Here is a 15391-nt window from a genome sequence, read left to right on the forward strand (position 1 = left end):
GTCCTCTTTGCAGGGCTATGTTGGCGGAATCAAAGGCTGGCATAGCTTCCCCTGGAGCTGAGCTCGGTCTGTGCAAAGACCTCTTTGGGTTTAGCACCGACTTTTCTGGGACAAACTTCAGGTCGTAGTCTTTGCCTCCTAAAGTTCATCAAGAAACACTTTGGGGGTGACCCCTTTAGGGAGGACAGTTCACAGGCCCTTGATACTGAAAGACACACCCACGTTGGCTCTGGGTCCTGTCTCAAGGACCTGGAGACAAATCTCCCACAGACCTCCTGAAAGGCGGGGCCTGGGGACAAGTGTCCCTGTGACTGGCACAGACTGTAATTTTAGAGCTGCTCTTAGCCACAACCTTCTCACTTCCTCCATCCTGCCGTCTGTTGGAGTCATTTACTCTTTCGGCCGAGTGTCAGACTCAGAGCCCCGTTAGCATCAGCACTTCAGATTTTAGCCTTAAAATACACTCTTTGGAACTCTGACACCTGCTACGTGGATGAACACTGAAGACACTATGCCAAGCGAAATAAGCCAGACCCCAAAGGACAAATACTGGATAATTCCCTTTATCTGAGGCTCCTAGAGTAGCCAAAATCATAGAGACAGAAAGGAGAATGGTGGTTTCCAGGGGTGGGGAGTCACTGTTGAAGGGGTAGAGTTTCAGAGAGGGGATGATGAAAAAGTTCTAGAGATGGATGGGGGCGATGGTTGTACCACAATGTGAATGTACTGAATGCCACTGAACTGTGCACATAAAAATGGTTAAAATGGTAAATTTTATGTTACACATATTTTATCATAATAAAAACTGATTGGGGGTTAAAAATTACTTAGCTTATATGAAAAATATTTGCAATAATATACTAAGTTTTAAGGTAAAGTTTGAAAGAAAAAACACACTGTGGGGCAATAACTTATGATGAGAAGGGAACAAGGCTTTTTCAAAACGTAACTCCGTGTAGAAGACCAGGGCACCTTCTGAAACCCAACAACCAGAAAATGGTCCTCTTGGCTCCCAACACCAAAGTGAGGTAAATGCCAACGCCACCGTCATCACCTACCAAACGTCGCCACCATTCAGTACATCCTGCCAAGTGCTGCTCTGGGCCTCTGCTTGGAGTCAGAGTGAAGGCATAGAGGGGGATAAGCGGGATTGCTAACCTCCATCAGAGGTTGCGTTCTCACCCAAAGTCTTCCAGCTAATAAATGGCAGAAGTGGACTCAGACTCAGGGCTGCCATCCGTCTTCTAACAGACAGCTTATTTATCAAATGTATTGCTTGTCTCTGCTTCCTAGATTGTAAACTCCGAGAAGATGGAGATTCGGGTCTTTTCTAATTCCTCTTGTATTCTCAGTGCCTCTTACAGTGCCGGGCGCTCAGTCAGCCTGCCACATGTTGGGTGAATTCGTTGAATGAATGACCCGCTCCCTGCCAACTCTCCAGCGTCAAACCTACTGTCCTGCCCCTCCACTCGTCCACAATTTATCTTCCAGGGATGCCAGCGGTTCCAGCCCCAGTGCACATGTGCGCGCATGCACACACCCATGTGCATGCACAGACAAGGCTATTCCACGCTGATTTTCCTATGCTCAGGGGGTCCTGCCTGCTGTTGCCATGCTTATTTGTCAGGCCAAGTCCTACCAGACATTTATTGAGACCCAGTTCCATGTCATCTTGACTCTGAAGATGGTCTGAGCTTTGCCCAAAGGCAGAACTGGATCTGGAAATCCTGTCTAAAGATAACCTTATCTGCTCTTGGTAAGGGCCTCCTGCATCCAGACGCTTTACACTCCTCGTGCTCCTGCCATGTCTCCACTCTTATTGTTGAAGATGTGTTTGGGGGTTACCCAGTTTGGGTGGAAAGCCAAGGCGCCACATGAGGGAAGTGAAAACTTACTGAGGAATAGGAATCACCAACATTTAGTGACCTTGGAGAGAAGGGAGATTCAGCTTCCAGAGAGCCAAGCTAAAGGGGAACGGGGGCAACCAGCCAGAGCAAGAGAAGAAACGAAAAAGGCCAGAAGCACAAGAGTCAGGTGACGAGAAACCCTGTTGTCCCCAAATACATCAACCTTTCTGCACACGACTTGGCGGAGCGATTCTGAGAGAGAACAATTTAATGGCACTCATGTCCATGACTCATGGGATATTTCAAAACGAATGTTCTGGTAAAGAGATCAGAGTTGTCACGCCAAGGTGCCCAGTTTCATGATGACTCTGTGGCCAATCTGCAAATGCCACTCATTAATCACAAGAGACACATGGCCTCTGCCCGCCCTGGCACACAGCATCACAGGGCGTTTCCCGCCAGCCATCAGCGGGCTTGGGTGTCAGAGGTGTGAAGGCCGTGGCTGGGCGGTTCTCCTCTGAGACTCCCCCCACATGATATATGGGGGAAGGTGGTGTTGGGTTTGTTGGGCTCATGCACACCCACACACCCAGCACATGCTCTTGCTCTCTCTGCAAAGAGAAGTTCAGAGGAGGAATCCACCCAGTGTGCAGGTAAGATCCAGGAAGGCTTCCTGGAGGAGTCCTTGGCCAGCTCCGTCAGGCTGGGTCAGACTGGGACAGGGCACAGGAAAGAGGAGACTCAGCTGCAGAGGGCAGGGAAATCTAGCAGTTGGAAGGTGGCTTCCCCGGCTGCTTTCCATGACCGCCTTCCGGTGAGGTTGCTGGAATCCGCCTCTGGAGTATCTGCTTCAGAGGTTGATAATTCAGTGATAAGTAAAGCAGTCAAGGACCAGAATTACAGGTCTGTTGATGACTCGCCCTCAACCTTGAGATCTCAAAGTGGAAGAAGACCTAGGAGACCCAGGTCAACCCAGCTCCACCATCAATTTGCAAAAGGAGCCTGAGTAAGGCCCTTACCTGGATGGGTTTTATAGCCACACCGTTGAATGAAAGAAGCCTGACATTAAAACGTGTATACGATAGGATTCTATTTACATAAATTTCCAAAGCAGCCAAGACATCTCCATAGTAAATAAGCCGGGATACTGTTTCCCTTTGCCTGGGAGGGGGAATTCCGAGATAAGACACATTACGGGGCTAGTCAAGTTCTGTTTCTTGGTCTGGGTGCTGGTTACACAGATGTGTGTGCTTTGTGGAAATTCATTGAGCTGTTCACTCAAGGTTTGGGTACTTTTCTGTACGTATTTTATACTTCGATTAAAAATGTACTGTAAAAAAGTGAAAACATTGCCTGCCTCTGGCTCTGCTCCAATTGATGAGTTTTTACAGCTTTCCTGGACTTCTCAGACTGCTAAGTGGAATGAAGTGATGACTTGTCCTCCACGGACGAAGGCAAGAGCTTTGCTTACATTTTTTGTTTTTCCTACAAGGAAACGTTAAATTTAATTCTGGACAGCCTATTTGTTTTTCTAAAGTAACCACTGCCAGGAAAACAGGCTGTGGGGTGCCGAGGGGGGTGTATGTGTGTGTGTGTGTGTGTGTGTGTGTGTTCGCATGCAAGCGTGCATGTGTGTTCTCTTCCTATATTGACGTACTTAGACAGCAATGAAAATAAGCTCGAAGCTGTTCCTAAACATCTGGCTAAGTAGAGAAACTGCCCATTCAACTTTCCATCAGTGTCCCTGGCACATATACGTGTCCAATAAATATTTGTTGAATGAATAAATGATTGAAAAAATCAATGAATGAAAGAAATTGGGAGAGTAGAAAATATGCCTGGGACATATGTCTTTATTTGCAGGTACAGTTGGAAGAGTCAACTATGCAAATATGTTCACTCCTCGCCTGTCTTCTGGACATTGCTAAGACAGACAAGAAAGGGGCATCTGATTCATTTTATTCAATTACCGCTCTAACCTCTCCTTTTCGGATGCTGGGCTAGCCAAGGCCACACCCACAGCTGCAGCTCAGCCTCTTCCCTAGTTCGTCAGAGGGCCTGGTTATCTAATATTCGTGCAGCTTGTCCCACTGCCACCACGTTATGAAAATACAGTCTCATTTTGGGAGTTCCCATACTGTTATGGCCTCAGAATGTCCACTCTGACCACTGCTCCACTACCCTGAAGATAGCTTATAGATCACTCTGTCATTTACACTATCTCATCAATAGATGCAACTTTACAAATTGGACCAAATAGTCAACTTCCTCCATTCTCATTCCCAAACCTATTTACTGTCTCCCAGGGGTCCGTTCTGCCCCACCTTTAAATACTCCTGGCATATCCCTGTCCGTGGCCATGGACCAGCCATTCCTTTGGCTTCATGGAACCGTGTAGATCAATTCTGGCCCAGGCTGACTGTGACTTCCCACGGCCGCCCTCCTCCACCACTGGGAGCACAGGTGCCTTCTCGCAGCCTGAGCCTCGGGACCACCAGGCCCGCTGGGCCAGCAGCTCCGAGGCCCTGCACTGCTACTGGTCAGCCCTGGGATCCTCAGGAAGGGTGGCGAACACGGCGCACGGACACCTCTGCTGCCTGCTCCCACATCAGGGGTAGATGTCACTAACCTGCCGAGACGTTCTTTCTCCCTGAGCCTAGAGAAAGCCTTGGAATCCTTCCTAGGCAAGCACACCAGCAGGCACTACCCATCGATAAAAACGGAAACTTGTCTGTGACCCCTTTTACTTCAAGCTGCTGCAGACGTGGTGCTCTCTGAATTTTGCATCAGCATATTAAGACGCGTTTCCCTGATGGGAATGGAGCTACATAGAAATGTCTGATGGAATCTCATCATTCGATAAGCTATTATATGCCCAGCACAGTGCCAGGCAAGCTGGGGGTGAGAGAAAGGATAACAAACCCTTCCTTTAAGCTGCTTATGAGGTATGCGGCGAGGCAGGACTTACACATGCATCACAAGGGACTGGTCAGAGAGGTCATTAGGGGAGGCCCCTGCCGTGGACAGATGGAGAAGAGGAGGCAGTGCAGCCAGGGTGGGGGTGGGGTAAGCAGGAGCAGCAAAGCTAATCCTCAACCTGAGGAGCCTGGGGGCTCAGGGACTTGCATGTGGGAGGTGGAGGCCATCGACTGCGGTGCACCCCACAGGTGCCACTGTTCTGGGGCAGATGAGTGAGCTGGGATGGGAGGAGAACCACCCACGATCCTAAAAAGGGCCACATGGTCCTCAAAGTTGGGAGTGGGTCTGGGCAACAGTAGGGTTAAGATCATCCAAGGTCCAGACTGTCCTGTCTTTTCTCCCAGTGGACACAAAGCTGGCTGGAGGGAGGGAAGAGGAGCGAGGGAGGGAGGGACCCAGGGCAGGCTCGAAGGCCGGCAGGAGTCACTCCTGCACTGCGGCACTTGGACGTGGGGCCCTGTTAGAACATACTGTCAGAACTGCTTAGGCTGGACACTGAGACCACTTGGAAACATGGAAATGAATTCCAACAAGGAAAACCGTGCAGGATCAGAGGACTCGAGGAAATGCCATGTGGAGGGTGAGGTTTGGGGTCAAAATGGAATCAATGTAGACTCAAGAGGAATGGAGAAGCTGTGATGGTGAGAAATATCCATGTGTGGGAGGAGCCTTTGAGACCCCAGCTCGGGAGGGCCCAGGAAACCCCACTTCCAATGGAGGGGGCTACACATCTTAGCTTTCTCATTCTCACTTGTTTCTCTCGCATTCAAAACGCCATTCCAGTGAATCAGCCGCGTTCTAGCTCATTTCCTATCTCCCTGTGCTAAGACGTTTCCAGTATGAGAGCTAACCCAGAGCCAAATAGCAAGTTTTCCTGGTGTGCATGAGTCATAGGAAAAAGTGTCTCTTGGGCTATTAAAATAGTAGGGGGAGGAGGGTTTAAAACATTTAGGTTCAAAGCAAATTACATAGAAACTAAGCAGAGAACATGTAATTCTGGCACTGAATACTCCTTTCCCCAAATACTAAGAGAGAAAAAAATGGGCTCTTTAGTTAATGTGGTGCACAGATGTTCCAGAAGGATTAAATGCTTCAGAACAATGCAAACGAAACTTGGCTTCCACAGGTCAATCTGCTGATGAATATGTGGAAGATGTGTTTATCTGCTAAACTCGCATGTGCAAAAGAAATAGAGCTTATTGACGTCCTTGAACACACCTTACCGTGCTCGGAAGCGCCCATTCCTGCTGACATGGGAACAGGAGCATAAACCTGACAGTGAAGGTAATGCCACCAGCGACTTCCTGTCTAGGGCAGAGCCTCTGGGGGCCACCTGGGGCTGTCTAGGGCGCCACCCTCCACAGCCAGCTTGGACGATGTGAGCATATTTCACAAAGTTTTCATAAAGGTTACGGAGACACAAAAGGGAGCCCATAATCTACTGCTTTCACCCCCACCCCCACCCCGCTTCCCTGGCCCCGTGCTGCCACACCACTAATGGGGCACTCTCAGTTGAACAGATAGAGAACACTCACAGGCAGAGGGGACACAGTGAGAGGAAGAAATGCCCTGCAGGGCAATATTAGAGGTCCGTGGCTAACGACAACAACCCCGAACCTAGAGGCAGCCTCAGGATCTTTCTGAACACCATGCCCAGGAAGCTGCTACTGAACCAGCTGGAGCGAGCACCAGATAAGGATTTTATCTGCCGTTCCAGGAATGGGCAGTAAAGCATCCTGGGATTTGGCAGGTCTGGGTTCAAGTCTGGCTCCATCTCTTATCAATTGTATGATCTCTGACAAGGTATTTCACCTCTACCTCAGTTTCCTCATCTGTAAAATGGGAATAATAAAACCGGGCCCTGAGTATTACGCAGATTAATGAGATAACAAGTAGAAAGTGCTTATCAGAGTCACTGCATTTAGTAAGCACATTTAAATGGTGCCCACTACTATACTGTAATTGTCATTTTTCATGTAAATGTTGATACATATAACTTTTAGAATTTGTAAGTTTAGAGAGTATAAAACACTGGATTAGGGACTGGCCGGTGGTGCAGCAGTTAAGTGTGCACGTTCTGCTTCAGCGGCCCGGGCTTCTCTGGTTCGGATCCCGGGTGTGGACATGGCACCGCTCGGTAAGCCATGCTGTGGCAGGCGTCCCACATATAAAGTAGAGGAAGATGGGCATGGATGTTAGCTCAGGGCCAGTCTTCCTCAGCAAAAAGAGGAGGATTGGCGGCAGATGTTAGCTCACGGCTAATCTTCCTCAAAAAAAAAACCCCACTGGATTAATTCTATGAAACCTCTGTACATTCAAATGCTTCTTCATTTGTCCAGAAAATCCAGAATTTTATATGCTATCTAGTGAAATATAAATGAGATTGACCTGGTCTCATTTAGATATGGTTTAAATATGAAATTTTTAAGGTCAGTGTAGTATGGTAATTTTCTTGAATAAAAGGAGTACCTTTTGCATCATGTATTTTACTGGACACAAAAAAATTCCCAGAAACACATAATTATCTCATATTATAACACCTACATATTATTCACTTTTTCAAGTAATCTAGTGGTTCGAAAATATCCCATAATCTTAGGCCCCATAAAGGAAACTGCATTCTATGCACTCTGAGGTTATGAAAAATTATATCACTAATGCTTTTCCCCCATGATATTAAGAGCAAAAAACCAATGTATGTACATTTCATCAATCAACACTAAGTTATGTTTACCTGATAAAAAATGCCAGCACCGTTTCATACGTTGGAATTGTCTGAATTTTGTGGTTTAGTTGCAAGTAGACCCACAAAAGTAGTATTTTCAGAAGATGAAACTCACTAAAAGTAAACAACCTGGCCAAGATAAAAGATTGAGAAGAAATTTTAGGAAGAGCAAAAAACCACAGTGTTTGCAGAAAACGAAAAGTTAAAAATGGGTTTGGGAAGGAGGCAACACCTCTCCTGAGTCTGTAGGTGGCCCGAGACAAAGACATTAAATGACCTGGCCAAGGTCGTTCGGCTGGTTAATGGCAGAGCTGGGATCTGAACGGCAGCAGCCTCACGCTGGAGCCCTCGCTTTCACCACCCGCTGTGCTGCCCCGAGCAATGGCTGTCGTCTCATGAGCACTTCCTCCAGACAGGTGTTCTCAAGATGCTTTCACACATTCTTTCATTTAATTCCACACAACAATCCTGCAAAGCTGGGCTATAGTCCTTATTTTCACAGATGTAGAAATTGAGACTGACCCTATGTTGATTTAAAATTTTAATATTTTGTTCATCATGGCTTTTCACATTCATTTTGATTTTAAAATATTGCACTAAAATACACTTTATCTCGATAACCGAGCTTTTATGGTGCCCCCTTAAATTTTGCACCCGAGCAGAGTGCCTCACTCATCATATTCTAGTCCCAGCCCTGATCAAGGGCTGAAACATGAATAACTTATCCAGGGTCACACAATTCTAGGGGAAGACCTGGGCATGGGCTGGTTTAGAATCTTAGTGCTGCCCACACTGGCTGTGGGACCTCTGGCGGGATGCTTAGCCGCCTGCAGCCACATCTCCCTTATCTCTAGAACAGTGATGATTGTCGCTGTTCCGAGGACACTGGTGAAGGCTACAGGAGGTGACACGTGGTAGGCGTTCCCATCGCTGCTGTAACACATTCTCATTAACCGAGCAGCTTTAAACAACACAAACTTATTAAATTATAGTTCTGGAGGTCAGAGGAACAAGATGGATCTCACTGGGATAAGATCAAGGAAGGTGTGGAGAGGGCTGCGTTCCTTTTGGAGGCTCCATGGAGAATCGTTTCCTTGCCTTTTCCAGCTTCTAGAAGCCATCCCATTCCCTGACTTGTGACGCCTTGCTCCATCTTCAAGCCAGTAGCACAGCGTCTTCAGATTTCTCTCTGGTTTTGACTCTTCTGCCTCCCTCTTCCCCATTTAAGGACCAATGTGGTTACATTGGGCCCAACTGAATAATCTAGGTTCATCTCCCCATCTCAGGGCCGTCCAAATAGCAACCTTAGTTCCATCTGCAAACCTGTTAACCTTTGCCATACAGCTTAACATGTTCACGGGTTCTGGGGACTGAGATGTTGACATCTTTGGGAGACCATTATTGAGCCAATCACATACATACAGATTGCTTGGCACAGTGCCTGCAATGGTGCTCAGCAAATGGCAACTCTGACTCCTAAGTGGCAGGCTGGGTCCCGACTCCAGAGCCCACCATTTGCCTGCAGCAGCAGGAGGCCTGTCGTCAAGAAACAAGGGCTGAGAAGGAGCAGCTGCTGCTCTCCATGTGTCAGCTCTGTAAAGGAAGGATGTTTCCCAAACAGCTCTCTTAACAGCCTCTGACGACTTGATGATCTAAGAAGTCATTTCAACGTTTCTTAAACCCATTGATATTTGCCATCTCTGACCGTGGAGATGGCATCCTGCCCTCAAAAGAGATCACAGCCTCTTCACCCACCACTTTGAGTGGTCCTGGTGGGTGACATCCAGGCTAAATCGTGACTCTAAAGGGCAATGGAAATGTCACCCACCCACCTCCCACGCTATTTCCGGACACAGCAGAACTGACTCTTCCGCTTATTTGTTTAGGCCACTTACAGAAGCATAGACTTCGAGTCTGTCCAGACAGGACCAAATTTGTCACTGTCTGCAAAGTAACGGTGAGGTAGGAGGGGAGATGTCACAGAGCCATTTGGGATGATGTCCCCACAAAGAACTCTGCCAGGACTTCAACCACCACTGGGCCGGGGTGCTACGTGACTTCTGGTATAGAATCCATGCTTGAGGTCCTGGACCCCAGAAGGTTTTTTGACACCAAAGACGGGCTGACAGCTGGGGCTGGCCCTGTGGCTGAGTGGTTAAGTTCGCGCGCTCCGCTGCAGGCGGCCCAGTGTTTCGTTGGTTCGAATCCTGGGCGCGGACATGGCACTGCTCATCAAACCACGCTGAGGCAGCGTCCCACATGCCACAACTAGAAGGACCCACAACGAAGACTACACAACTATGTACTGGGGGGCTTTGGGGAGAAAAAGGAAAAAAATAAAATCTTAAAAAAAAAAAAAAAAAAAGACGGGCTGACAGCAACACAGGGGGAGTAATTGGCAGCTCCATGAACCAGGATCCTGGTTTTACTGTTATTATGAAGGGTAATTGTTGAAATAAAGCCCTCTGTCTTCAGGCCAGTACCCTGCAGTATTAGTTCCTTCAGGAAATAACCTTGCTGAGGACATTCAAGCATATTTTATTTACCTAAGGGCTCCGGTGGCCTGAACCAAGATGGAACTCAGAGATCCTAAACTTCCCTCCAACATAGTGAACATCTGGGCTGTTCTATGTGTGTTTACTGGTGCCCGCTATAGCCAGTACATATATATATAGGGATGTAACTGGCGTTTGTTCTTTAAGACAAAAAAAAAAAGGCTTTTAACAAAGCACTGTTTGTCCTCTATTTTTTTTTGAGAAAATTGTATATAAATAATAAAAGCCCCCTTTTGAATACAGACCATAAAGAAAGCCATGCCCACGTGAACAAGAAAATATGAACAAGGATGCCCGTTGCATCATTGATTGTCACAGCAAAAAATGAAGCAAAACAAAATAAAACAAAAGGCCTTTAGGAAGGGAATGAAAAAATTGTTGTCTATTCATTCAATGGAACACTGCACAGCAATTAAATTTAAAATGCTAATTAGATATGTAAGTGTCAACACGGAGAGAACGCATTGCATGATGTTAGTGAACAAAGTAAGTTGAGAACATTGCAATCACTGTCAGAACATTTATTTGAAGTTTAAACCTTTGCAAAACAGTAGCGCGCCTTATTTATGGACATACACAGAGGTAATAAATTTATAATCCCACGGATTGGGCTCACACAGGTCCCCAACAGGGGTTTGACTGTCTCTAGGGAGGGAGGCCGAGAGGGAGGAAGAGAAAGTTCAGGGCTGGGAGGGGACCCAGTCGGCTTTATCAGTAATGCTTCGTTTCTTAACTTATGACCAAATGTTACCACTCGCTCATTTGGGGAGTTGAGTCCAGTTGTGTTTTGTATTATCCTCCTACCTTTGTAATTTCCTTTCACAATAAAAACCATGAACATCAACATCCTTATTGATCTTGACCATCAATAAGGAAAAAGGCCTCGTGCAGAGCGTACCAGTGGGCTGGTGATGAGCGCGTACTTGAGGCTGCTCAGACCTGGGTTCAAATCCCAACCCTCATGCTGCATGGCGGGAGCTTGGGCCAATCTCTTCCTGTAATCTGCACTCCACAGGTGAGAGCACAGGTAACAGTACCCACCTCACTGGGTTGCTGTAGGAATCAGAGTGGATAACCCACTCAGAGCGTTCCATATCCTACAAGCGCTCAATAATTAGTATTATCCAGAGAAGCCTTAGCCTCAGGAACTACCGTTTGAGAGGGATGCCCAATGGCGTTCCACATGCTCATGGGAAAGCTGCGGGACAGGCACACTGTGCAGGACAGGGGTGGATTCTCTTAGGGAATTTCTGAGCCTCAAGACTCCTTGTGTCATAGGTAGGAAGTCAGGAAGAAGTGGACACACAGAGGGATGCTGTGCCCCTGGTTGCAGGGGAGCCTTTCATGCACATAGGAACCAGGTAACTTTCCGAGTTCTCCACCCTCCTAAGTCTACAGAGAGCTTGGCTTCCAGAAAAACAGAACTTGGAATGAAGCTTTCATAATATTAGACTTAGAACAGGTAACCTAGCGGTGACGTCTAAGAAGAAAATTTACTGAAAACCAAAGGCCCAGGCAAAGAAATTAAAACCAGAGGCCTAGGAGGTCAGGAAAACTGTGCGTATTTCACCCAGACTGTTCATAAGATGGAAAGCAAAGCCCAAATGAAGATGAGGTCAAAGGGACTTCAGAAGGGAAAGGCTGAATGGCTCAGAAGCCAAAGCATCTGCTGAGAGATGGATATTGTTCCAACAAGGCTTAGAGACCCAAATACCATGACCATTAACACAGCCCACAATCTACGCTGAATGGGGCCGAGGGACACTCCATCTGTGACCTGGGGGCTGGCACTTCCACACAGCAGCTCTGGGGCCACGTGACTTCCCAGGACAGCCCAGTCCTCACTGAGTTCTGGTTGCTGGGGACTCTGGCCTCTCAACAAACAAGGAGATGGTGGAGTGTGGAGGGTGGGAGCCTGGACCTTGGAGCCTGGAGCCCCAGGTGGCCGAGGCTTGCGTTTTATTAGTCCCTCTTATCTTAGAGACAGCAATTGTACCTACAGCACGGGGTTGGGGGGAAAGAGATAGTGCACATAGCACAGCACACACCCAGAAGTGCTAACGAAAGGTAACTCGCTCAAAGGTCCGTTCTTAATCAGGTGTGGTCTGTGGTGCCAGATCCACCAGCTGGCAAGCGCACCAAGATGAGGAACCCGAGCCTAGGGAAATTTCTAACCATCTCACCAGGCAGTGGGTATGGCCCAGGCCCCCTTGTCCTGCACCCTCCGTTCCCCACTTCCCTCCAGCTTAAAGCAAGTGGCCACTGGACATTAACCGGGTGGAGAGTTCACCTGGGATAATGAGCGCACGCGTCTGGGAGCTGTTGGCCTGGTCACTCCAGGGCACACGGGCTGATGACGTGCCCGAGGCCACGCAGGGCTCTCCCCTCCTTGAGCCAGGAGAGCCCTGGCCTGTCTGTGCTGACTGTTCCAGGGGAGGGGCCGGAGGAGCAGGACCCAGTTTCCACATCAGTCATGTCTCCCCAAGCTTGAGAGTCTAGACGTTTGACACATAATGTTCTTGACCTCTTTTCCTGCCCAGTGTACGTTTTGTAAGGCCTATCCCATCACTAATGTTCTGGCTGTGGTCAGACATTTTTTTCCCTTTTCTTGGTTAAATGCTACCAAGGTGGGGCAGCTCAGTCTTTCCAAGGGAGGGACAGTGTTATGAAAAGTCTAAGGGATGCCATGTTTATCTTTTCTTCAAGAGTTGCATAACCGTTGCTCTGTTGGCGGGGTGGGGGTGGGGAGGACATGCGTGGAAAAGTAGTGGGGAGCAGGGCAGAATGACCCTGGGGCTGCTCTTGGGGTCCCGGGTCCTGAGGTCTTCTTAGGTAATACGGTCGCCCTCAACTCTAGAACAGTCTACCAACCTCATTTCTGCCTAAGTGTGAGGGCAATACAAGCTATTTAGGAATTTTGAACTAACAGTAGAATAAATCTTTCCAGATCTAATTTCTGAAATCAGAATGCTCTCTACCACATAAGCATGAGTAAACATTTATTTTCTAATATAGCGCTCAAATTTTTAGTAGAATTTAGTTCTCACTTTCGAAATTCACCCAAAGGGAGTATAATCTTGATAACTTGGCAGTGAGGATCAGGAACCTTTTAAAGATTCCCAGACAGGGGGCCGGCCCCGTGGCTGAGTGGTTAAGTTCGCGCGCTCTGCTTCGGCGGCCCAGGGTTCCGCTGGTTCAGATCCTGGGCGCGGACATGGCACCGCTCATCCAGCCATGCTGAGGCGGTGTCCCACATGCCACAACTAGAAGGACCCACAACTAAAAATACGCAACTATGTACTGAGGGGATTTGGGGAGAAAAAGCAGGAAAGAAAAAAAAGATTCCCAGAGAGACATGACAAGTAAAAGCAATCTGTGATCCTAAACTAGGGAAAAGGATGCTATGAAAGGCAGTGCTGGGTCAGTGATGTTAAGGTTAACATCAACGTCAGATTTCCTGAGGTTGATAACCGCATTGTGATGATATGTAAACACTGAAGCATTAGGGGTAAGGGAACATGATGTGTGCAACTTGCCCTCAAAGAGTCCAGAACAAAAAAGCGTGTATGTAGATACACATACAGATGCAAATGTCACAGCAAAAGGGGGGAAATTGAATGGGGGGACTCAGGGTACATGGTCTATAGATATTCTTTGTACTATTCTTGTAATTGTTATTTAAGTTTGAAATTATTTTCAAATAAAATATTTTTAAAATACTAATAAAAACAAACAGAAAGTCCTTTTGACTTAGTAATGTCACTTCTAAGAATAAAGGGAAATAGTGGGAAAATGATCTGGATGAAGATAAATGTACATTGAAGGATGTCACCAAGGCGCTATTTATGTTGGTTAAACATTGGAAATAACCTAAAAGCCCACGCATTGGGGGCTGTTTCCTGAATTACTCACAGGATGAGAAGGAGCCATTGGGGCCAGGCAATTCAGGCAGGAGGCACGCAAGAAGCCCTGTGGGCAGCGAGCCGGTCAGTTGGGCCGGAACCTCAGGAAGGCCCTGTAGCTGCTGTGGGGCGTGTGGGACAGAGGAGCCAGATCAGCAGAGCCAAAGGCCCTTTGGCTGCAGATGTGAGTGGAAGGGGGTCAGGAGCAGATGCAAGACCCCGAGTTAGAGGTCCCTGCAGTGGTCCAGATGAGAGACGATGGAAGCTTGGCCTCTGGTTGCTGCTGGTGCAGAAAGGCCCAGAGACACGGATTTGGTCTGGAAGTAGAACTGACCGCACTTGGGGGGCAAGGGTGAGCGGGCATCCAGAGGAATCCCAAGGTGCTAACACGAGCAGCTGGTGGAGGAAGGCTGGGGGTGGGGCTGCAGCATAGGGCGGGCGGGGGCACCAAGAATTGGGTTTTGGCCTTAATTGTCAGAGAAGTCATACACCCTTGGAATGTCTGGGTCCAGAGCTGTTCAGGAGAGTGGGCAGGGCTGGAGGTAGAAATTGATTTAGGGTGAGCGCTTTTATTTTCCTTTTTCTGCTTTTCCTGTTTTCCATTTTCCATAATGAATGTGTATTAACGTTGTCAGGATTTTTTAAATTACTTAGGCAACTAGTTAATTAATTACCAGGTGGGTAATGAGACAGTGGCCACCCAGCAGGTCCCCACCTTGCTGAAGAGTGTGACTGGAGCCCCCTTCCCAACTCCACAGTCTCCCACGCTTTGGCCCCCACACGAGGCCTGGCTGTCCAGGAGGGCAGGAAATTTGGGATCGAGGGGGTGCTGCACACTGGCCCTGTCCAGCAGGGCTGCGGGTGTCCCCGCTGCAGCACTGCCCTCCCTGCACCGCCCCTGCTCCCCCAGGCCCACCCAGGGGCGGCTCCTGGTCCCGCACACAGTATCCCAGGGAACCAGCTCTGACCTGGGGGACTTCAGCACTTTGTGGAGCAGCTCCTGCGGGATCTTCCGGAGGTGGATCTGCGTCCCCACCAGAGGGACCAAGTTCATTTCCAGCCATTTCTCGCAGGCTGTGGTGAGCTGTTCTTCCTTGTACTGAGAAGGCAAGAAAGGCTGAGTGATGAAGGCATTCCTGAACTCTCGGCGCCCTCTCCTGGACCGTGATGATGCTACAAGCATCTTGGGAGCGCGGTGCTGCAGGCGAGCTCAAACCTTCGCCGTAACATACAGAAAATACAGACGTCCTGCAGCAGAGGACATTTCCTGAGGGTTTACTATGCCCAAGGCACAGCACTAGGTTGATTTAAATCAATCCTCACCACAACCCCGTGAGGCTAGTTCACTAGTATCCCTATTTCACTGATGGAGAAACTGAGGCT

At 48.2% G+C, this 15391-nt stretch overlaps 1 protein-coding gene across 4 annotated transcripts in view; it reads right to left on the reverse strand.

Moving 5' to 3' along the window:
• BTBD16 (BTB domain containing 16) overlaps positions 1–15391 on the reverse strand; it is a 45655-nt gene that overhangs the window by 9515 nt on the left and 20749 nt on the right. For all 4 annotated transcript variants that reach the window (XM_005602185.4, XM_014733033.3, XM_070258778.1 and 1 more), the window contains 2 exons: positions 14977–15107; positions 7561–7680 (listed from right to left, as the gene is read on the reverse strand). In XM_005602185.4, the coding sequence (XP_005602242.2) occupies positions 7561–7680; positions 14977–15107 (251 nt within the window). The remainder of the gene's footprint in view (positions 1–7560; positions 7681–14976; positions 15108–15391) is intronic.

Source organism: Equus caballus, chromosome 1 (genome assembly GCF_041296265.1).
Source record: "Equus caballus isolate H_3958 breed thoroughbred chromosome 1, TB-T2T, whole genome shotgun sequence".
NCBI classification, from domain to species: domain Eukaryota; kingdom Metazoa; phylum Chordata; class Mammalia; order Perissodactyla; family Equidae; genus Equus; species Equus caballus.